Source organism: Labrus bergylta, chromosome 18 (assembly GCF_963930695.1).
Source record: "Labrus bergylta chromosome 18, fLabBer1.1, whole genome shotgun sequence".
Taxonomy (NCBI): domain Eukaryota; kingdom Metazoa; phylum Chordata; class Actinopteri; order Labriformes; family Labridae; genus Labrus; species Labrus bergylta.
This window is the reverse complement of record NC_089212.1, coordinates 13,041,185-13,066,157: the sequence shown is the minus strand read 5'-3', so window position 1 is coordinate 13,066,157 and position 24,973 is coordinate 13,041,185. Positions and strand designations below refer to the sequence as shown.

At 42.0% G+C, this 24,973-nt stretch overlaps 1 protein-coding gene across 1 annotated transcript; it reads left to right on the top strand.

Moving 5' to 3' along the window:
* The first annotated feature begins 462 nt into the window (after positions 1–462).
* LOC109981342 (G patch domain-containing protein 2-like) lies at positions 463–24,541 on the top strand. The gene is made up of 10 exons (XM_065966492.1): positions 463–582; positions 2,287–2,943; positions 8,242–8,303; positions 9,609–9,764; positions 10,046–10,131; positions 10,227–10,291; positions 10,394–10,433; positions 10,525–10,601; positions 15,220–15,302; positions 21,033–24,541. Exons 2-10 carry the CDS (start codon positions 2,291–2,293, stop codon positions 21,290–21,292), a joined length of 1,482 nt encoding a protein of 493 aa, XP_065822564.1. The 5' UTR covers positions 463–582; positions 2,287–2,290; the 3' UTR covers positions 21,293–24,541.
* Positions 24,542–24,973: the final 432 nt, after the last annotated feature.

Genomic DNA, 24,973 nt, shown 5'->3' with positions numbered 1-24,973 from the left:
TTTTTCAGTGGATTGTACTCTATCCCAACATACAGAAAATGTAGTCACACATCTCAAAATGACAAATCAAATGAATTCCCTTCCTATAGGTGGGCTGGGGTCTTTTGTAGGGGTTGACTGGCTTAAAATTGCCTATAGGCTAAATATATTTGGCTACAATCCCAGCTACTGGTCTGATAGTTTAAATGATATACAAGTGGTTATAATAGCCTACAAGGTCTTCATTACAGAAACAAACTGTATAGACTAGAGACTATGAGCTACTGAAGAGAATTGTACAGTAATACATGGCCTGTGGAAAACTGCATACGGGGCATTTTAGGCATGTTCTCACCAGTAGAATAATAATTTCAAAGCGGTTTGTATGAGTGTTATGGTGACCGATTGGGGAAGTTAAATGTCTGATCTACAGCTCAGCAGACTTCATTCCTATCTGCATGAACACCGCGGCGGAGAGGTGGCGGGATGTTTTGCAGCAGAGTCACAGAGAGGAGGAGACACCTGATTGGCTGGAGAGCGCAGGGCGGAAGTGCGTCTGCTGTCCCAGCTGTACTGAAAACAAAACAAGACGAGCTGCGACTGGTGAGTGCTCACAGTACACTGTATGCCTTCACCTACGTCATTTTAATATAAATAGAAAGAACCTTATCGATAAAACACGTTTGCTCTGTAAAACGCTGTTAAGCTGTCTCTTTGTGTTCGCGGCTAGTGAACTGAAGGAAGGTGTGTGTGTGTGTGTGTGTGTGTGTGTGTGTGTGTGTGTGTGTGTGTGTGTGTGTGTGTGTGTGTGTGTCTGCGTCTGCGTGCGCCGTCCTTGTGCTGCGCTCACGTGTAAGATGTTGTTATGTAACAGCCTGCACACAGCATGCAGACAGCTCAGGCTGCCTCTGCTTTGTGCTCCAGCAGTGATGTTGTACAGCTGCTAAATATATATATTTAACTTGTATTGCAGAAGCTCACAGTGTGAATTATACAATCTTACATCTCGAGAACAGAATATTTTACAAGATACGTAAAAAACGCTATCGTAGAGGTACATGCTGTAGTCACATCTGAATCCAGAGATAACCACCGCAGCAGGAAAATCTGTCAACTCCGGTATCAACAACAGAACACAGTCTATTCAATATCAGGGTCTTTATTGTTTTTTTTTGGAGACATGTCATGTCACATTAGTTCAGTTCAGCAGTTCCAATGTACAAAGAAGTAGTTGGTGATGTGAGGCTCACACATAAGCATTATGAAGACAGTTAATGTAATATGTGTTGAGATTTAAAAAAATATTGCATTATTATTTTCTGTAAATCACATGAAACATTGTATTGTTATACCTGAGGCAATACAACTGGTGTTGTTATTGATTTGCTTACATTGCCCTGAGACTCAGAGTACTGTAAAATAACAAAAGGACTTAAGGAACAGCATGGCAAGGTTTCTGACAATAAACCTTTTTTTTTTTTTTCATAATTGGATATACTGTCCCATCATTATTTCATGTTGGCCTATAAATGAAACTCAAAATCCGTTGGTAATGAAAAGGTTATGGAGTCAGTGATGTCACGATCAGTTTTCTTGATCTAATTTTATGGACTAACCCAAATTAACTTGCCCCTCAGAAACGTTTTAAAGTGTGTAAAGGTTCAGACCCTTATTAACTGGTAATGGAAAACCTGGTATTGACAGTGCTCTCTAGAAACTCGCATATTGCTATTTGTTTTGATGTCATCAATGGTGTTGAAAGCTTTTCCTTGACATGATTAAGGGCGCACCCACATTAGGCCCTGTTGCTCCATACCAAGCTGAAGCACTCCCTCCTCAGTCCCCTGCTGGCCTGCACTCACATTGCACGAGGGCCTGAGCACAGTTACTTCTTGTACATATACGTCATCAAGTCTTTTTACTAGATGGTCACAGATTTTCCCAAAGACCCCCGAGTTCATTTGGGTTTTATCCAACTGACTCTGAACGGTCGGCCCAAATTTGAAGTTAACACTCGACCTCTGCATCAGACTGACATGAACCCACTGTTTAAGTGATTGTGGATAGGAACACATTGTGAACCCGTGCTTGTACTCTTGCAACTGTAATTTCCCAAAAGCCACTTTTTCCAACCATGCCAGGGCCAAGGAAGTGTACCATGCTTTAGCACAGTATGGACCACTTACACTAGTCAAACTACTCAAATTGGACTTTGGGGAGTTGAAGGTGTTTGGGCACAGTACGGATTGCTTAGTGTGAGTGTGCCCTTCTGTTCATTCTGTTATATCGTGTGTCTTTGGTTTCCAGCACCATGATGGATGAGCTGGTACAGGACCTGGTGTCTGCTCTGGAGCAGCCCTCAGAGCAGAGGAAACTGTGGGAGGAAATGGTCCTGAGTCCGTTGCAGCGACGCCGACAAATCCGCCGTCGCAGAGGCCGCAAGCGCTGTCGGGATTCCTCCCTCTATTCTCTGGAGCACAGACGATACTGGATTGAAGCCTCTGAGTCCAGCTTGGATGAAGCCAGAGTGTTCAGAGGGAACTCCTCCTCAACAGTCGCTGCCTCATTAGCCAACTGCAGTGACTCGGATGACGTGACATCAACCTGCCGATGGCGCTCCGTCATGAGAGGTCCAGTCAGGACTAGACAGCCCTCCTGGCCAGAGTCTGACTCCTTCACTGAGAATAATCCTGGACGGCAGCTCAGGAGGAGGAGAAAGGTCAAAAGAATGACCCCAGACATCACACTAACGTTGCAGCAGAAGTTGAAGGTTTCAGGTGTAGATAGGAGGCGGAGACACAGGCCTTCTAGGATTCAGCATCTTTCCGGATCTAAGAAGAGGTCTGGTGGTTGGGTTGCTGCAGATCACCAGACTGAGGGAGCAAGGCAGATGGGAAACGAGTGGTGGAAGAGGAAGATGGCCAAGAAACACCGAGATGCTGCAGAAGATAACATGTCTGAGGGGTAATGTTAGATTTCAAGGATGTATATTCATGATTTCCTCATCTTTTTGTGGTTAAGTAAGCAACCAGACCCCTCATTTATTATAAATCTGTTACATTTAAGCCCAATAAGACAATATCCAATCCACCTCTGGCGTCCCTTAAAGGTTTTATCAATATGAATTGCATGCATTATGTGTGAAAAATAAGCAGTTCCAGTTTCCAAAAGTCTAAATTTGATTTGCTGTATTTCAGCAACAGTTAACCCTGTCAATGTGCAAAGAGTCAAGATTAAAAACATGTTGGAGAAGGAGCTCTAAACTCTAAAAGCCCTTTTTACCCTTTAAATGGAAAGTTACAAAGGCAGTTAAACCCATAACATAAAAGTCATGGGCATAACTAAAATCAGACAGAGGCAATTAAACAAGGCGACATTTAAGATGATCTATACTGCTTGTCTTCATGGAGCCACTTGTCAATATTCAGCCTGTCCTCAACGAGACAAAAAAAGAAAGTATAACAATCATACCAGCCCACTTTAAAGTATGGAGTAGACATTAAAAATGAATGATAGAGTCTCTTCATCTTCATCTCCTATAGCTGAAATGATCACCAGGGAGGATTCTTTGATAGTTATGCCTCCAGGCATCTGCAAGCTCATTATTTCCTTTCAAGAAATATTGTCACAAATAAATAAGTGACTTGGTGTGCTATTGATTTGTTTTGAAATGAATTCTTGTCTCGGGCTGGGTAATTAAAGCTGGGCCTGTCCCAGTGTCCCAAAGTGCACCCTCTTGTGTGCATTCTACTTAGTAAAACTAAATGTGGCTCTCAGTGCTGGCAGATAGGGAGATTATACCATCACCGTGAGGCAGAGGTTATACTGTAGAATGAGGAAGAGAAAAAATACTGTTAAGAGCGGCAACTAACAATGACTTTTTTAAGTTGTCTTGAAAAAGGCCCATCATTATATCCTTTAGATCAGATTTTAATTTTGAATGTTTTGTCAAAGAAACAGTCAAAAACTAAAAGACTTAAATTTGCAGGATAAAGCAGCTTTATTCATACAGCATCTTCCAGTGAACAGTCATCTTGGTCAATAGTTTGTTAAATAATCCCCCCAAAAATTAAATTTTGTTGCTGTGTGAGGCTGAACTTTGAGTTAAATGCTTACTTTGGCAACATAAACATCTATTGACAGACTAAAGTTCAGTGCCCTCATATGATAGCATTTGCTTATGTGCCCTTACATTTCTTCGCAGGACAAACTGAAGTGTCTGTAAAACAAAAATATTTCTCTGATTTTGGGGCACTTAAAAGGCAAAGCACAGCTCAGTATGCACGTACAGTAAGAGGCTCTGAGAACAAAATGACAAGGAACTCAACCCCATGGTGGCGCTGGAGGGAAAGACAAAGCTCAATCAAACTTATTATATGAGAAAGTCTTTGTGTGAATGAATGATTGTACCAAATGTTCCAATGCGTAGAGCAAACTTTGAGATGTTTCAGTCATAGTGATTGACCAACACACTGACTGACATTGCCAAAAAACAAAAAAACAAATAATCTACACATTTTAGCAGTCCAAATCAGGTATGTTGCATACAGATGACACTGACTAATAAAGGATCATAAAAACAGGCAAAGATAAGGTAACCTCAAATGTTTCAGACCTCATCATTACCATCACATATTACCAAGGGGAATGGTTGTATCTTTTCATGGTACAAAAATATGTTCTTGGCTTTAAATATCACCCATGGTCCAAATGTGTAATAATGTAAAATAATCAGATAATAACCGGTGGGCATTGCAGTCGTGTAAGTATAACATTCAATAAGTCTTTTAAGCCAGGGAGCTCCACTACCCAAAGCCCTGCCGTGCTCTGGCCCGAATGTATTTCCTCTGAGAAGAAGACATTTGAGGTAACCGGTAATGGGACAGACAGAAGGCTTTACATCTTCTGGTTTAATTTGTGCTGACCTCTCCAGCCCCTAAATGGTACTTGTTTTCTTACTTTATGGAAAAATCAATAGCCGTTCTGACAGAAAACAGCTCCGGAGAAGAAATAAATGGGAACACCATGGCATGCTGTCAATCATTTCTCACTTACACCAGGCCAATGCTCCTGATTGCTGCTCAGTAGACTGCCACAGTAACAAAGGGCTGAACAATCTAATGGTTAAACTGAGGCAGGGGCAAAGGAAATGAACAAATGGCTGCAGTGATGAGGGGTTGACAGTGGTACAACAGAAGTATTTCCACTCAGACAGTGTATGGTCCAGTGGATGTTGGACTCCGATGCCACTGTTGAAATGTCTTTTAAAACACTCTTTATTTCTATGCCATTCATTTTATTTACCTTTTTTATGAGGAGTGTGCGGTCTCCACAGCCTCTCCTCAAGGTCACTCCTCTTACTGAGCCGAGCTTTGCCTACAGCCACGCGAGTGCAAGGAGAGCAGATGTTGGCAGCTCCAGTTGGGCTCCACATCCTTGATTAGACCTGGCCCAGCCTGCTGGCAGTGAGGCCACCTGGCGCCCAGGCTGGCCCAGCAAGCCGGCCTCACCTGTGGGGTAGACGCTGTCCCGGGCTCAGCGTCCGTCTCCAGATGTGAGCTGCTACTGGTGACTCCAACCCTGCCACCAGAAAAAAATAAAAAGCCCCTGTGTGTGCTTTTCTCACACTCAGCTTCGTCTCGCTGTAATGTATATTTTGCAAACTCTACGAGGAGTTTTTTGGGGGGAAGCAGTGCAGCATTTGCTGAAGTTAATTTTCATAAATCTCTGAGACTAATCCAATTACTGCTGCTCAGGGATGGTGGGATAACCTTATAATCAGACGCCCATGGAAGAGGGCATGGATTCGGGTTGGGGTGGCTTGTTTGAAGAGCCCACAGATCCATTGTTATCAGCGCTTTGCCCCCCTCCGTCTCTGCCTCTTCTTTATTCCTCTGTAGAATGAGCCCCGGCTCAATAAATGGCGGCTAGGCTGTAATCTCTGTGCAAACTGCTCTGCCTCTCCCAGGAGCTGGGGATTATATCCTAATGATTAGTGCTCATCTGGATACTGTGTTTTGCTTCACCTCTTTGGCTTGTATAGAGACAATAGAGCCATGTGGGGTTCGGCTCTAAAATGCTGGAATGCACTTTTAGTTTTTGCCCTTGGCTTTGTTTCACCATGGACATATGGTGCTTTATCTAATTAAGACTTATTTGTTTCTGTAGCACTAATCCACAATAGAATATCTTATTTTTGACTTAAGGGGGGGGAAGTACTATTTTATGCCTGCGTGAAAGACTAAGTTTGCCCTAAATGTTTGTCAACTTTTCTTGCCAAAGGTCACTGCTGAAGAAAGCAGAGATGTTTCTTTTGGTCCCTAAGAAAAATGGTGGTCTCAATTATTCATGGCATTAATTAGGTAGTACTTAATGGAAATGGTCTCACATTGGCCCTGTGCCGCTCCAAGCGACATCACATTACACCTTTAATACGGATAAATTCTTAATGTTTGTCTCTAATTAATTGTTAATACCTGTGATTCTTCTTTCAAACTTTGCAGAAAGAAGCACATCCATATTTTTCAAACTTAGAAAGTCGAAGAAGATGTCACACTTCAGGTCAAAAATCTTTAGACACAAAGTGGTGATAGTTGTTAAAGAGCTCCTTTTTTTTTTTTTTTTTTTTTTTTTTTCACACTGATGCTGGAGTGTTGTGTGCTCCAGTGGCCAGCCAATGTGTCCAGAGGTTGGGTCCAGCTGAGCGGAGGCCTGGGGAATCAGCCTGGGATGACTCGGCCGGGCCAGACATCTTCCAGATTCCCCGGAGAGGCCGGCTCCCACTCACATCTGCTTCTCTCGGATGTGAGAGGGAGATGATGCAGGACCATCTGGCCAGAAAGACGACGTGTACGCTTTACGGACGTCTTTCTGATCCTGCCGTCTCTTGCAGGCCTTTGCAATATGGCAAAGCACCGTATCAGCGCATATCTGACCCTCCAGCTTTTTCCTGTGAGCAAGGTCAGCGCTGATCAACAGGAAGCAAAATGCAAGGCAATCAGGAGCATCGGGCACCACTTATTTTAAAGAGAAGTTTTAATGAGCCTTATTTCATGTTTTGATTGGCATTATTCTACATCTGATAACTAATAATAAAATACAGTTGAAGGTAAAACAACCATGTCAAGATCAGTAAAGAATAAAATAATGTTTAGACACACTCTTAATAAAACAACCACTTCAAAATTCACAGCTATGCACCTCGGTTTTTGGATTTAGAGTGCGTTTGTTGGTTACTATTTTCACCTGCGGATCAATACACATTAGAGAGAATCAAATATACTGTGTACAGGAGTGAGTGGAAATAAACCAATGAAGGACCTCAATATTATCCTGTCAGCTGTCCTTTAAGCTGACTGATATTAAGAATAGAACTTTAAAGAACACAAAGTGATTATTAAGATATTTATTGAACAGATGTGCTTGTTGTTACATTTTTTTGAAGGATGCAAAGACATCAATTTGACAATTTGGTATAACTCAAGACAGGACATTGTTTTTTCCAGCTCTTGTCACCCCACCCCACCCCCCACCCCCATCCTTCAAATGACCTTGGAGTGTCTGGAGGTCCTTGTTCAAGGTGACAGAGGTGTGAGAAAGGCTGAAAAACCCCGGGTGGTCTCGGGTAGCAGAGGGGGCACAGAGGGTGAGGAGGCAGTGTAACAGGGGTTGCCCGGGGGTTGCCGGCAACGGAGCAGTCTAGGCAGGAAGAAGCGACAGCCCACACAGCAGATGCTGGCCAGTTGTGTGGAAGCGGCACGTCTGTGGGCCACTTTGTGTGTGGGGCACACCCAGAGGGAGGGGGCGGGCAGGGGGGAGTGTGTTTCGCTCTCCTGTCATCCTCCACAACGCAGGCCAGATTAGATTGGAGCTGACAGCGGAGGATATTCAATTAGATTGTGCATGTCACTCAGTGGCTTCGATCAGAGCCTCTCCTCATGCCTTTGTGTTTGCCATCGCGACAAGGGAGAACACGCCAGGTTCTGTCTTTTTGTGTCATTTCCATTTATGTCGACCTCTAGCTCTGGACTTCTTCATTATTTTTATTATTGAATGTTACATGTTAAACATTGACATTACGGGGGCTTGTAAATCTAAGATTCACATTGTTCACTTTTCAGATGCTATAACATTGTCTGACCCAAAGATTCAATCCTTTGAAATATGAAAAATCAAAACGTCTTTATTCTCAAATGTCATTCAGATCAAAGAAACAGGTCAGCGAAGATCATTCACATGTGGTGTTTTTTTTTTTCTTCTCAGGGAAACCAGCAGCACATGCAGCAGTGACCCCGGCCTGTTCACCAATGATGAGGGAAGACAAGGTATAAAAAAACAACAACAACTCCGACATAAGGGGAACTACAAAGCGCAACAACTTGATCTCTTCATTTTGTTCAAACTGGGTTTTACAGTTTGATCTAATGTTGAGTATTCAGAACCCACTTTTTGAGCTTCCTGATCATTGAGAGAAAGATGAAGTGTTGTCAGGTTTGGATGACACCCTGCCCAACTGAGGGAATGCTGAGGCTATACAGAGGGAGGCTTCCATACAATTGTCTGGTTGCTGGGCACCCAGGCGACTCTAATAAGACGTTGTCATGTCGTGTTAATGAGCGCTGAAGCCTTTGCTAATCTCATTAGCTGTGGTGGGGCCAGGCGGCCTCTGATTTAACAGTTGTCACTACACCTTGACTGTGAGGAGCATGGTTCCTGCATGTTCCTTTGCTGACTGACAGGTCTGATATGGGCTGGTTGTCTGGGGACAGGACGGGTGTTGTCTGCTGGTCTGGTAGTGTGTTAGGGCTGCAGTTTGTTGTGCACACACGTGTCAGTGAAAGCTCCCCTGAAGTTTCTCGGAGGCGCCACCAAACATATAGAAGCTTATCTTCTATTGACTTCCTAAAAACACACCCTGCTATCACAAAGCTTTATCACTTTTTGCATTAACCAACAAAACACCCGAATGTTAGCCTAATGGAGCAGAGAAATCTGATTGCAGCTCCACACATCACTTTTTTTTTATCAGGTTACAACTAGATAGTTGCTATGTGTTACTTTACAGCTAGCACAGCTAAAACCATGACAAGACATCAGTTCAGGTTTTCCCGATTGACTTTTACCTTAATATTAATAACTCAAAGAAGTGCTAAAATATATTGAAGTTTGAAGGGGCTATATTGTATCCAACAACAAAAATCTTCTTCGGCTGAAAGATTGTTATCTGAGCTTTAAATCTATCTTTCCGTGTAGTTTTTATGATGTTTTGTTTTGCTCAGGACAGTTATTGTAGAGGGAATTCAGGATTTTTGTATTTGTTTTTCCAGGCCAAAGGGACTTTGTAGCGCCTGCCTGATGGCATTCAAATTGGGGTTAGTTCAGGGACAAGACTACTTGCTTAAAGATAGACTTTTGGGCTGAAAGAGATTAGTTGTGTTGTATTATCCAAAACTTGTTGGAATCATTTTGAACAAGCATTTTAATTACTGACTTGGTGAATTGATGTGTCTTGGGTGCTGCCATGACTCATGTGAAGCCTTGAGTTTTTTATTGTAGGAAAAGTTAGGTTTGTTGAGTATGAATAGGCTTTAACAGTGACGTGGGCTGACACAACATTTCCCCTGTCATAGGCGATGACGAGCAGAGTGACTGGTTCTTTGAAGGGGACTGTGGAGTTGGAGCTGGTGTGGCCGGCCTGCTGCCCAGCTGGGACTCAGACAACCAGCTTTCCCTTGAGGATAATCCTTCGCCCACCTTCCTGCAGCCTGCACGGCCCTCTCAGAGAGGTACTGTATGAGGGCAGTGGAAAGGACTACTGTAGTTGAAATGTGTGTGTTGTTCCATAGAAGAAGCAAGCCAGGTGTTGCATGTTGGATTTGTCCTTTAATTAGTACATCGCTTCCAGTATCAAGAACATTACTTTGCATGATAAAAAATGACCTTGCTGCACATTATTTTGTGTATAAGTCATCACTTGACTGCAGAGCCATCTTGATCTATCAGTGGCAGAGGCGTTTGTTTTTCCTGTATTTCTGAAACATCTTTTCTGATCCTTTTGCAATTCCAGGGAATCGGTATCATTCACACCTGAAACGAGTGCCTGGCGCTGCCTCCTGCTGCATTAGGAAGGATAGAAGACGGCTGCCCAGCAAGGTTAAAGCAAGCAGACATCTTCCTCGCTAGTATAAAACAATTCAGTTTTTATGGTGTTTGTTTCTTACTCAGGCTGTTGGTTTGTGTTTTTATAGGCAAACAGCATGCCAGTGTTTGTCAAGAGACTCCGACACTTTTCTCAAGATTCGTACCAGAGAGAGTAAGATATACTGCCTTAAAGTCTTTAAAACATAGTAGAACTATTGTGTTATTAAATTCATCTGTTTTCTTTTTTAATTGAACTTCCATTTTCTTCTTTTAGTTTTTGGCTGCCTTCTGTTGGGAAACGAGAACGATCCCAGGTATGTTTTTATATCGTATTTTACTTTCACTTTTTTTCAGACTTAAATGGTGTCATTTAAAAATCTAAATCTTGATTCTCTCAATTTCCAGTCGAAGCCTTTGTGTCCTATTGACATGATGTCAGAGAGCTCCCGTCTCAGATGTCCCTCGTCAGTCTGCAGAAACAGGTAGTTGACTAGTTAAACAAAGTCATTAATCAAGGGCCTTTTGGAGACGCCATTCAGTCTTTTTCAATCAAAGTTCAATATATTGATGGACCATGCTGTTGCTGTGTCATTCAAATGAAGCAGAGCACACGTTGTTGTTAACTAGACCAATCTTGTTCAGTGTTTCTGTGTATGGAAGTCGGTTAGTTGTAAAGGACTGAAAATGTTTATTTAGATAGATAGATAGATAGATACTTTATTTATCCCGAGGCAAATTTAAAGCATCCAGTAGCAGTTTACAAAAGACATGCACGACATGAAGCATTTGTTACCAATAAACATAAAACCGCTGTCCCCCTTCCCATACATATATATTAACCCGAAACAAAAATGTAAGTAAGCCCCTACATGAAATAAAATGAAACCTGTGCAATTAAAATAGACTAATACAAAGAAAAATGTACATAACCCCGTTCAGGAAAAAAAAAAAAATATATATATATATATATGCGCGCAATTTAAGTGGAACCTATAAACTGTTTAAGGAACATTGGAAAAATTAGACCTGTGCATAAAAATAAATAAAAGTGTAGACCTTCTGAAGTTTAAAAAAAGGGAAATTTTAGTCCATGAGACTAAACAACTTCAGAGATTGACTGTAAGTCCTGTTTGCTGCAGAATGAAGTGTAATCAATCTATGTCTTAAAATAAGGACAGTCATGTTAAATACACTAAAGAAGGATTTTTAAATGTATATGTGATGCATACTCCATGCAGTGGTACATAATTGACATGGATAAACAGATAAGAATGTGTGTACACAAACATCTTGATTCATTATATTTTACAAATAGATGCATTTCTGCAATTCTTAGTCTTCCTTTTTTTAATAAACTTGCATTTTATTAAGGTGACAAAATGTTGTATTGATCCTTAAACACGATTTGGATTCCAAAAAAGGCAGTGTTTCATGTTTTACCAACATTTGAGTAATGCATGGTGTGTTCATTTGTCAATTTGAGCATTATGAGAACAGTAGAACAGTTTAAAGTTTGTTTTTGAGCTGTTAAAGAGGCCCTCGGGTCTCCTTGACACCGAACAGAAAATAAGTGTAATGTCAATCCAGGCCTGAAGTATAAACTGAAGCTACGACAGACAGCTACAGTCAAATACAATAATTCAATAGTTCTCAAGGTCAGTGTTCCCAAATAGAGAAATACTTTGTGTTTACATAGTTGTAATGCAGATTCAGAACCCTGTATTTCTGGGACTGCACAAAAAAAAAAAAATAATAATAATCTTTATCCAGAAGGTGTTTGTCAAAGCATCTCATGGCTCCCAGTCATCCCTGGATCTGTTGGATCTGCATGGGGGACTGTTGAGAAGCCGCTTAGCTCCCTCAGCCTCAGGACTGCAGGACTCCTCATTGTATTGTTTTCACTCTGCCTATTTATGGTGCATTCTTAATTTTGTTTCACACACTCTTTTTCCCGCCTCTCTCTTGGGTTATTTTACAGAGAGCTCCAGCACTCCTTGATGAGGGGCAAAAACACGACTGCTATGAAAAGCCCCCGACTTCTTAGGGCTTTCTTTTTCTAAACTGGCCTCTTTCTTCTCCACCTGAAAGGTTCCTTCAGATTCCAGTTTGAGGCATTGTGAATACTAATTTCTCTCTATTAAAAAGCCCTCATATCCCTGCCATGCTCTCATTTGAATGGCGGACTCAGGGGAGACCTCTTAATTCCTTTATAGTGGGATTCAAGACCCTTCACTTCAAAAAGTATAAATCATACTCCCAAATGAACGAGGGAGAGAGAGAGGGGGGATTGACGAGAGGGGCTTCTGATGTGTCCCGTCGGACGGCACAAGCTGAATCCATCTCCCCAAGCTGCTCAAATCCCTTCTCCAGTGAGAGAGCGTCTCTGTCCTCACAACCCGGCTCTGCACACATGGCACCCATCCACTTCCTTAACTTTACCTTAACTTCCTCCAAAACACACACTCGCATGCAAACACAACAGAATATTAAGAAATGTGTTTGCATGACAACGAATAGTGTTACAATTCCTTTTAATAAACTTTGAAACGTCCACTCCTGATTTAAGTTAACTATATTTTCATTTCATCAGAGCGCCCTCCCTGCATGATCCATTTCAGGTCTACTAAGCTCCCTTATATTTGATTTTCTTTGTTTCCAAACACCCCTGATAGAAAAGATTTTTCCTCCGTGGGCAGAGTGTAAGCATTAATCTTGTACTGCGGCCAGGTTGAAATGATACTGTATTAATAAAAGCTGTCATCTCCTGTTTGCCGCCGGTTGACGGCCACAATCAGAGATTTGATGCTAAGTGATAAAGGCTGTATGAGGTTGCATGCTGTTTATCCTCATATCGGCTTGTGAACGGGCGCCATGCTTTGTGGGATTTGGCTGTAATGCTCGGGGCCGGCGCCCACGTTAAAATGCATAACTGCCTCCCACCTGAGCCAGGCAGCAGCAGCTTTTATCTATTGACTTATTTATTTCTAAATGACACTTGTGCTGTGAGATAAATCATAGTCTTACGCCACTCCCTTCCCAGTTTTCATTTTAATTGTGAGATCTCGGTGTCAGCAGTAAGTATATTGGTGTGAGTGGCCTATTGATTATTGATTTGGGGCTATTGATCATGTTCCCTGGAGACCCTAATCCTTTCTGATTCATTTGAATACCTCTATTAATCTTGAGATCCTGCTCACACCTGAAGCGCTGTGTACCCTAATGAAAATAGATGGCCATTTTGTAACTGCATCTCACTCCTCTTTTGATTTATTATTTTTAATTGATATATTTGCTTTTGGATGTGGCTGCCAAAATTACAATTGACCCTGTGTCAGTGCTGTTTTACTCTGTACCCTTAGGGACCGCACAGCATTTAAAAGTGTCTCATATGACCTGAAAAATCCATCTTGGAGACTTTTTCCTCAGTGTCCTTGTGTCTTTCGAATTCCGTTGTTGTTGGCCGTCTTCATTACATATGAGCTGTGTTTTTTTCATCGCTTAATGCTTCTGAGTCACTCTTTGTTTTCTCATCACAGTTTTTGTATATTAAGGGGACAAAACAACGGGGCCAACATCTGTCGAGCTTTTAAAAGTGATGAAGGAACAGATGTTAAATATAAAAACAGTGTTGTTCATTTTTTACAACTTGTCTCAGTTTTACACTGAGCTGCGTAACAAGCTTATAAAAAGCCTTTGGGTTCTGTTCAGAGATGAATGGTGGTGTTTTGCCTTGGTTAATGAGCCAGCTGATGGTATTCTCATGTTTGATTAGCATTGTGCTGAGCGTCTCTGGGCTCTGGTGGCCCCGCAGCGGCTCTACCCCTCAGCTCTCAGCAGCAGGGGAGGGCCCTCACCTCCCTCCAGGCTGCAGGGGCCCCTGAGCCACTCGGCCTCAGTGTAATGAGGGAGGAGACGGAGGGATGGACCTCCACACATTAAGACCAAATGCATCAGGGTATTACTTTTAATACCTCAGGCGTGCCTCGTGAAATAATGCGACGTTTAAACGTCGATCGATTTTGGAATTAAAAAGTTAGTTTGCAAAGATTTACTGTGGGGAGTTCAATGCCTGAGCTCTTTATCAGGGGCGCAAATGGCTGGTTATGTGCTGTCCGACAGAGGTACGATTGAGGGATCGATAGGCGCGTGATTTACTAACTGGAGTACAGGTAATCAATAAGTATAAAAGTAAATGAAATATGCATTACTGGGATTTTATTAGAGAGGGGTAGCAGGGAGAGAATAACGGTCACGCCATTTATTTTTATATCTATTGATTATACAACATAGAGACTTCGCTCAAAGCATGCCCGGCACAGCTCCCGACACCCTGTGCCTGCACAGCCGTCATGTGATTTATGGGTGCTGAGGTCACAGAACGCGCTGCCTGTTAAGAGGCTGCCCTGACGGGGCCTGATTGGAGCATGTGTCTGTTAGAGCTGTGAGCTCTTTGTAGCCTGCAGACTAAGATAAGCTGAGCTGGTTAACAAGGAGCTCTCTTCTGTTCTGAAATCTGTCATAAACTCATTTTTACAGGTTCTGTTTTATGCATTTCAAACCAGCACGTAATGTTGTTTTTTAAACATTCTCTAGCTTCTAGTTTATTATATCTTAACGTGCAATATTGGAACTCTGTTCCTGCCATCACATCTTGTTTCTTGTTCTTTTCACTCCACCTCCTGTGCACAAACATACCCCAGCACATCAGCTGTCCCCCCCCCCCCCCCCACACCCCACTAGTGATGGAACGGACCTTGACCTTAACTTTACATCTCCGAACCCAGTGCTGTTAAGGGGGTGAGGGGGCTTTTCCCATCTCAGGGCTTTGACATATGACACAGGAGGCATAGAGCAGGTGTGATTTGTGCAGGCACCACTCCTCATCCAGTAGTCCCTTTGGTGTTAACATGTATTAATGAAGGAAAATGAAGGTGTAATAAAATATGAACCAGACTGAGGGAAAATGTAGTGATTAGAAACACTTGCGTTTATTGACTTATGTGAAATTATAACATTTCTATATGTTTAATTGGAACTTGTGGGTGCAGCATTATCATATGGTTAGTATCGTTTAATCTTTATATCTCTGTGTCCCACCAGGCAGACTAACGTCTCTCTGGGACTGTTGAGCACAGGAGAGTCCAGGAGGAGGGAAAGAGGAGCTGCAACTACCACAACATCAGGTAACACCATCCACACATGAGCTACTATTGAATCTCTGGCCTCTCCATACCTCTCAATGGAATTACTATTATCAATTTTCATTCAACACTTCACATAGTGTAAGTACTGATAAAAGTCCATTCTAATATAGACTTATTAGGCACCACCATCGGGTCAAAAGTCGTGTAAAGCAAGTATTAACATTCTAATTTGGTGAACATTAGAAATTAGTGTTAATAAGTGGGGGTACGCCTGAAAATAAATCATGTGGGGGACAAACACAAGCAAGAGTTCTTTTTTATAGCTATTTTGCTAACATACGTATTTGATTATTTGCAGGTTGTAGTGGCTTGATTGTTCCCACTCTAAAGGGAGACCATGACAGAAAAAGTTTGAGAAACAATTAGCCGACCCAGCAGGTTAACATAGTTAACCTAATAGAAGATCATATTAACAATGTGATCACTGTAAGAAAGTATGATGTTAGCATTTGATGTTAGCATTTAGCTCAAACAGTCACTCTGACCTTGTGCAACCCCACACAGCACAGTTAGCGGAGCAGGCATGGAAGTAAAGTCTTAAAAAAATAAAAAGAAACACGTTTTAAGCAGAGGAAAAGACACCGTTCGACTTGCTAGCTGTGTTCCGTTTGTTTGTAATGTGGAAGAAGAATAGTGTGATGTGGAGTTCACCCTATTTGAGGTGGCACTGAGCAGCAGCTGTTGTGTCTGTTTGGACCAGTGAAGCTGCCTTTTTTCATTAGAGTCACAGCTCGGGGCCTTGTGTCGTTCCCGGATTGAAATCTGAATTGGTTTGTCCACCTCTTCTTCTGCTCCGTGCCCCCTCTCCATGCTCCAGCTTCTGTTTGTCATTTAAATAACAAATGCTGGTGGTTCCCTGATTTAGTGAGGGCTACAGACCTGTGATGTATATTAATATCGCTGCACAGTGCACTGTACCAGGGTCCATCATTCATTTGGATAAAAGAGGTGGAATTTAAAAACAGCCAATGCTTTACTTGGATACAGATTGCATCCATTTATTGCACTGAGTGATGGAACGTCTGGCGACTCTGTCCTTCACCTCCCCAGCGCTCAACCACTTCCCATAAAAGTAAAAAAGGATTCACCCCTGGCCCCTAAGGACCCCTCATATTCAACATGCGGTGCGAGGGGCATCCCTCAGTTTTTCGACAGTTAACAGACCCAGAGTCAGTTGTTAAAGGTGTTAGAGGGTGACGAAGTTGGGGGGACGCTTTAAAAATCAAAAAAACAGGTACCTGATTCATTTTCTTCTGAAATATGTTTTTTTGTCATCATGCCGAAAAAGCTAAATGGAAAGCTTTGACTATAAAGGATTGTCCTATAAGATAATTTACTGTCAGTGTTCTGGTGTAAGTTTCAAAAATAGAATGCTTTTGCAAACTTGCATAAAGAGATTTCCTGGTCTAACACACACACACACACACACACACACACACACACACACACACACACACACACACACACACACACACACCAAAAGCCCCGCTCAGAGTGTTTTCCTGCTCCTCGAGTCTAGTGCCCCCTGTCCACCGTGATTTATCATGCATCCCATGTCGTCCAATGTCAGTTTCTGTAGCTGCAACTGCTCTGTATAAATCTTTACGTTGGCAGCCCGCTGCACCATGTCTCTCCTCAGTAATCTCAACACTACCAGGAAATGCACCCTCACTCTGACAAGCTTTCACTCTCCGTGTACAAATTTTATTTTTTGTTGCCATTCTGCCATGAATGTATACAGAACAGAAACAAAAAAAAAATCACATTCAGTGATTTATTAGTGTTGGTTTTTTTTTTCTGGTAAACATCCTGTTTGCATAGAAAGACTCCAATTTGTAGACAGAAAAGCATGGCTCCCTGTGTTGCTCTTAGTGAATACGACAGCTGAGTCTTTGTTTGAGTTGGCCAGAGGAAGTGGATTGTTGTATTTTTTTAGTGGTTGATTTGAAACTCTGTAATCAGGAGTGAAAATAGTCTGCAGTGCGAGGTGTCTCACAGGGCTCCGTTGGGAATTACTGAGGCGGTACCCAGCTGTTGCTTCGTCTTCTTTTTCTTTACCCTTTTAGCACTTCCACGGCACTGCTGATGCTGGCTGTGAGAGAAAAGAAAAACTACAAAAACACTTATCAAGCCAGGTATCTGTTTGGATTAGATCACCGCTCCATTTCTCAGCCTTAAATTGCCTGTTTTCTGCTTTTCACACCAACATCAATCCAGCAATCCAACTCAATCCAACAGGTGCCGACTAGATTTGGAACAAAAATTTTTTCATGTTCTGTGTTATCAGGTGTTATTTTAAAAAGTACAGATTAAAATTGTCACTTTAGCTAGATCAATTTGTCCATGAGAAATAATTTCTTCGAATATTTATATATTTTAAAATTTAGAAGAAAACAACATGTTTCCCAAATAACTTACAATAAAATCAATTAATTTTACATTCACCGTGGTTTGAGAAGAGTTATTTATAAGGCAAAGATGAATCAGTGAGTGTAAAGATCCTGATGGATTTTAATAGCCTTGGCTGATCTCGCTCACAGACTAATTAATTATTGCAATCTTACTCCTCCCCTGCTGTCGCTGATAATGCCCTTCATCTCTATCTCTATAAAGGGATGATGGCAATAAACCAAAACTTGAACTTATCCCGTGTGCTGTATTTCAGTCAGAGTTAGAGTTTGGACTTAATAAGCTGGTTGCAGTCAGTGTGATTGACCTCGTCAGACTGTTAGTGCGTTATCTCTGAATGTCGGAACAGAGCCCCATGCTGGTGCACATGTTGAGGCCGGACCCCTCGGTCAGCTCGGTCCGCCTCTCCTCTCCCCTCTCTCTTCATGTGTCTCCTTGCCCGAGCAAGACGGCTGCTTGACAGATCACCTGCGTCGGAGGCCCGCCATGTTCCTGCCCGGCGGTCCGGCCCCCTCTCATTAATGCCCAGGCTGGTGCGAGGGGCCGTATGGCAGCACAAGACAAATAACGCTACCACTCAGCCATCACTTCTGCTGACAGAAATGCAGCCCACCGCACTATTTCGCCCTCTCCGGCTCCACTCCACACCCTGCTTGCGTCCTTCAAAGAAAACCCCTACCTCGCCCCCACCCATCTCCTCCGTTTCCACCTGCACCTGCCTGCGCTGCTCCACCAAACTTTCACGGTGTTTTTTTTTTAGCTGTAGCTGCAGGGTGAGCTTTTCTCTGGGACCCACACCCAATTTGACATAGTGTAGCCATGGGCTTTGCTGCTTTTGTCACAACTCTAATTGTTTTGTTTCATATTTAAGGGGCCAGATGAGTTTAATCATAGCTCAGGCTGTCAGGTGCTTCTTGACTTGTTTGGGAACAGACCCTCTCACCAGGAGGTCTGATTTGAACGTCCTATTTTGTCAATTGTGCTGTTTAAGGAATCACTCGTTAGTTTGTGTGTGTGTGTGTGTGTGTGTGTGAGAGAGAGAGAGAGAGAGAGAGAGAGAGAGAGAAAGAGAGAGAGAGAGAGAGAGAGAGCCGAGGAGAGCGAGCTGCAGAGAGAAACACAAAGGCTAATCATTAAAGAGCTATTCAACCCTGTTCATTTAAGTGTGGGAATCAGCAGGCCCATTACTGTCAATGTGTAATTAGCTGATTAATAAACAGGGGGAAGGGGAGTGCTCCAGGAAGGCCTGTAATGATTGTTTTTAGAGAGCATCACGCGAGAGCTTATTAAGATGGTACGATGGTTCCATTCAGCCACCCATTATCACCCACAATAAATGCATGTACTGTAATTCTCCCATTGACAGAAAACCTTTACGTTGTAATGTCTTTATTGACCTTGATGTGAAACCAGTTGAGTGGAGGTGTTCTGGCCATCTTTTATGTAAGCGTTTGATTAACGTTCATCACTTGTGTTTCTTATAATAAAAAGATAAATATTTGTAATGAGATGGTGTATGTGAAGGTCTTAAATGGGTTTTTAAATAGCAGAGGAACAAAGTATGTTAACTTAAGTGTAAATGAGTGTATTTTTAGATTGCACTTTGTTATTCACTAAACGTCTACTGGCTGCTTTAGTAACTACAACTTTGGTTCATTTCAGAGGATTTTTCTTCTTCTTATTAAAACACAATGTAAATGAAACAAGTAGTCCTCAAACATTTGGGCCTGTTGGTGTCCTTGTTACTCTGCAAATTTCAGATTTTCAGACCGTTTTATTTTATAGACGGTTTGAAGCCCAAAGAGTGATTTCACAAGATTAGAGCGATTATTTCCCAACGTATCATGGAAACCATTCAATAAAACTACATCATTGTGAATGAAGTAGTTACCAGACTACCACAATTAACCTTCCAAAAAAGCTAAATGCTGCTTAACCATGCATGAATCAGTTAAAAAATCACATAACACAATTAAGAATCAATACACCAAGTCACATGGGCCATTTCTTCAGCACTTTTATAATACAAACAGTAACCACATGTGAGAGAGTGCAGGACACTTACTTGTGACGTACCATATTTAAATTGCTACTATTGTTGCGCAAGAATAGCACGCGCACGGTTTTCCACTGTACAAAGAGCTTCGCAAGAGAAACTTGAATACAGGCCCAACAATCAGCAGGAATAATGTAACGATATTAAATTATGACATTCTCTTTTTGAATCATTAAAAGTTTTTTTTGTCTATTCTTTCAGTGAAAAAATGCATACTGTGTCCTGCTGGTGACCTTGAACTACAGCAGATGCTCTTATCTGCTCTGCCCTGTACATGTTAACACACCCACAAACTAAAATGTTAACAGGCTCTTCTTTGTATCGGTCTAATAAGAAAAATGCTGAATTTTGATCCAAGCCTTTGACTCTGTTTAACCTGAGTGTTTGGGTTGAACCTCAGCAACGGTTAGTCATCGTTCCCTCAAGAAATATTAATCAATTATCTTGCCCGCCGGATCAGTTTGGGGAAGAAGTCATCTGGAAAGAGGCACAAGCAGATATAATGGGAAGGAGCAAAAGCACATGCCAGTGAATGCTGTAATGCCTAATCCTTTGAGACAGCCCAGAGCCACAATGTCACTTCTAGTTCCCTCGTCCTCTGCTCCCGGGACCGCCTCCCCAATGTCTTGTGTGACCGCCGCGAACTTCTTTTTTGGGTCGAGATCAGGAAAGATTTATTTATCAGGCATGTTAGGGACTGCAATTGTTTTAGAGTTCTTCTGTCTGCTGCAAAATTGGCTCTGGTTCACTTTCAGATATTTCCCTTCACTCTCAATGACTGAAAGCTTTAAAAGTGAGGTAGATTAAGAGAAAGAGGATGTTAAAAAAAAAAAAGAGTGCGGTCAGTGAGATGTGAACCTGTGATGAATGGAGTTAAAAACAGTTAAAAACCTACAGCTTCTTCCACACCATAACCAGAGAGGGGGGAAGTTAAGCCATAAGAGCAGCACAGATTGGCCTTTTAATAACCATGTCCACAAGTCATATGGGGCCAAATTGGATTTGGCTCACTTGACCAAAACCTCATTAATATTTAACCTATTAGATGAGGATTGCTTCAAAGTTTTATTTTAATATACCTAAAAGAATGGGCGATCCATGAGTCGTGGGCCAAATTAGATTTTTATTTGAGAGGCTGTCCATTGAAAATGTGATTTATGTGCTTATCTTTTACTGTTTGTTCTTTGTGTTGTGTTACACGTCTAGAATTCAATATGGGCTTCTTTTTTTTTATCTCCCTGCAGCTAGCAACCCATTTCATAAGGATCACCAGGGGGAGGAGGCACAGGGAGCCAGCAACACCTCCACCCAAGAGGCTGTGGGACCAAACACCAAATTTTCCCAGTCATTCACCTCTGCACATCCTGAGAGTTTATCTTTTCTTACAGCGGGGACCATAAACGAGGCTGGACAGACACACCTAAGTCTGGACGAGCGTGCTGAAAGCAAAGCTACAGAACCAGAGGAAGAAAAGAGTGATCCTCCACTTCCTACGGAATCTTAAAGACAAAAAAAAAATACAATCATTTCTCCTAAAATCAGCATGTGACTGCCAGATCCACTCTTTCCTGCTAGTATATTAAGCATGACAAATGTTAATGCAATCAAGCCTTGTTAACCCTCCGCCATCTCCTCAAGGAAGAAAGCAGCTTCAAGAGGCCCCTTGTTTGACTCAAGACTTGACAGCTCCTCCTGTTTCCACACACATGGTCTCCAGGCCACCTGCTACCATAAAATACAGCAATTATGTCCACTCTAGTAGCACAGCGATTGTCAGTGGGAACACTGGGAAGGGGGTCAGGTAAATGTTTGGCGGCTGTGCAGTTTTTTTTTTGCTCTAAGTTCAGCAGCACGTAGCTAGCTTCCAGACACATTTGAGCATCAGAATGTTTAGCTGCCACATGCTGCTACAAAGTTCAGAGAGGCAACCACCGGTAGAGAGCCACACAAAGTACAGGCCTCCTATTAACATGGATTTAAAAAGCTACAGTGTGTACAAAGGTGCTCATTAGCACAACACAGAGGGAGTGTGGTCGCCATCCTCGGAGGCCTGCCTCTGTTCTCCTCAGCTTACCTTCCATATTCAAATTTTGCCCAAATGCATTTAAGTTCAAGGCCGGCTGCAAATCCGTTTGAACAGGCCTTTTTTTTCGGTAGTGGTGGATTAGTTGCTTTTGGCGCTGTGCAGAGAGAGGCAAAGAAAAGGAGTCAGAGGAGCTGCTGGAGACAGCGAGGAGAGTCGTACACCGTCTTTTCACCTACCCTTGGGGTATACATTTCTCTGACTCGTGCCCCATCAGATGCATTAAAGGATCAATGGCAGCATACAGTGAGATCAAACGCTAACAATTTTCCAAGCTGGAAAACAAGCCGCATTTTTAGAGTCTTTTTTTTTTATTGTAGTAAAGTGGACTCTACAGTATAGGTGATAAGTGTTGAAGTCTTTTAAAAACAGAAGTGCTACTTCTGCACATAGCCAGCTTGCTTGCAATCATCCTGAAAAGTATTTTACAGGGGCAGCCGTTTTCTTTTTTGTGTTATTTTTTTAACATGCCCCCCCCAAAAAAAACTTGTATCTAAAATCCTCCTAGTACATATTACACAGGTAAGCACTTACTATAATAAGCGCATAAGAAACCTTTTTAGTGAATCCAACCGTATTACATTCAGCTGCACACTGCATGTCTTCTTAGACACCTTAAAGTCTTATTTAAGAGAAGAATCTCTTTAGTAGAATGAGATTTGCCAATTAACATGAGTTATATGTCTGCAATAATCCGTCTGAGAAGGCTTTATGTGATCATGTTGGCCAGGGATGACATTTATAAATGCTGTGTGTGCACACTCGTCTAAATGGATGCCTCACACAAGACATCCTGCCACAGGAATCAGTCAAAGTGTAGAGGAAGGCAGCAACCCCCACCCCCTCCTGCCCAAGATACTTTTCATGTATCTGCTGCTCGAGCTGGACCTTGGAGTCCGATTGTGGGCTCTTCCCAGCCCAGGAAACACAGCAGATTGATAGAAATATCAACGTTTGATCGTGGTAATAATAAAATAAAAAACGAGAGATTTTGATAAATATATTGGGGACTTCTTTGAGACATATGCCCCTTGATGCTGAGGTATTGACTGTATGGTATTTTCAGAAGCTCTTCTTGCTGTGGCATTATCTGTCAGTCTGTGTTTCGGTGACAAAGCCTTGACAGGGGAGGAGGACGCAGCATTTCAGATGGTGTTACATGAGAAGTATGCATGGGAAACACCTCACCTGCCTCTCAGGTAATTAGCAGCCACCATATCGACATCTCAGACAGACTGTATGCCCCCAAAATGAATTTCCAATGGCCAGGAAGTTGGGAGAATGGCTTCCGCACAGCCAGTCAATTGCCCTGTTACAGTTAAGGAATCCAGCGGCTTGGTACCACTCATATTTCATCCAAGGTAAAGATTACCTGTCAGGCCCATGGGAGATGTATTGATCTGTTTTCCTTTTTCCGCCAGCAATCACCTGACAAAGGCACCTAGGAGGCGAGTGAATGAGTGATGCCTGGTCTGTCTGCTCCAGCACCGTGGCTGGTAGTGTCCACTGATGGGTGGAGAAGTGATGAGGAAGAGGAGAGATAATGCAGTCATAAACTCTGTTTGAACCTCCTCTGTATGCATGCAGGGCAGCCCCCTCGGTCCCCTTCAGGGTCACAGGTCAGTGGGGAATTTGCTTTTTTTTTTGTGTGTGTAGCTCCTTTCTTGTCAGTGGCGTTTGTTCTTGCTGTGTAGACTGTAGTGATGATAGAAACACATGCAAAAGAGGCTCTCTGGTTCCTGCTGACAAATGCATGTTGCGAGTCACCGTAGTTCAACTCACTTTGGGTTTCAAAAGAATCCCAGTTTGATCCGGAAACCCTGCTCACAATAAAATCCAACCTTGTGTGGTCAGGGTTTCTGGTGACTGTAAGTGTGGCAATACAGCACTATCAAGAATCAATATATTATACAATATGTAATGTGTTTTGGCAGCTAAAACTGTATATATCTGCCTTGTTCAGTTGAATGTCAGAGTCAATTTATGAGATGTGCATTTAAAGTGATTTCACTGTTTTAAATGTGTTGTATTTAAGCATCATAACAGGTTCATTAATTGAGGATTTTGGGCTGAGGACATTAAATTAAATTTAATAATAGATAAAAGTTATGTCCCTGTTTTTTTACTGGCGTAATTTTAAATTCATTTACAAGGATTTAAATATATCTCCATGTTATCAGTGCTCTTAGGCAGCTATCCACATTTGATATGTTGTACAAATAGCATCTTATCTCACAGGCTGTTATCTTTATATTTAATAGGAGCGGAGGCATGCCTAATTGCTTTGCAAATGATCTAAAGAGGATTACTCCTCACTCAGAAAGCCTGCATGTTGTCGCTAGATATTAGAGAGACATTAAAATTTAAAAAAAGGAATCTGACCTGCAGTGCAGCGTTTATGAACTGTCAAAATACATGTCAGTACGAGGTTGATTCTCTGCTGTATACACATAATAATGAGCTATTATGGGTTCAAACTGTTTCAAGTTTGTAATGTGTTAGACAATTGCCTGTTTTCAAAGTGATGCAACAGGATTTTTCTAATGATGTAATGTCTTATCTTCATGTCTTGTGATGTTGAAATCATGTTATGAGTATTTATAGGAATAAGTACTACAGTATCTATTTATTTCAAATGCTGATTTGTGTGCAATAAATGATTGATCATGATTGTGTGATTTATTCTTTGAGTGAAAATGTTACAAGTACGACAGAGCTTCTAATTATGTTGAACAAATGTAAATCTGATTTTACTCCTAATTTACGCAGTGACGTTAAATTGAGGCGAGTGATGATGACGTTGACCTGTGCTGCATGTTGTGCAATTTGAGTACCTGTGTGTGAGTTTTTAAGTTTGGGACAATATAAAGACACTGCAGTCTTAACTGTTTCTAGTCCAAGAGTAAAAAAAGCCAAGTTGATTCAGTGAAATATGACAATTTGGTGCCAACCAGCTGTTTGTGGGCAGCGGTACTTTAATCATGAAGGAGAAGTGACTACGGATTCATGTACTGCCAATTTGAGAATGCCGATTGCCAACGAGGCGAGACAGTGCGATGCGTAACATTGAAGATAATAAAGACGACAATGAGGACGACGAAG

Excerpts from the sequence above, each read along its gene's own strand:
- LOC109981342 (XM_065966492.1), top strand. The coding sequence starts at position 2,291 with ATGATGGATGAGCTGGTACAGGACCTGGTGTCTGCTCTGGAGCAGCCC. Across the intron at positions 2,944-8,241 it reads GAAGATAACATGTCTGAGGG|GGAAACCAGCAGCACATGCA; the intron begins GTAATGTTAGAT and ends TTTTCTTCTCAG. Across the intron at positions 8,304-9,608 it reads CAATGATGAGGGAAGACAAG|GCGATGACGAGCAGAGTGAC; the intron begins GTATAAAAAAAC and ends CCCCTGTCATAG.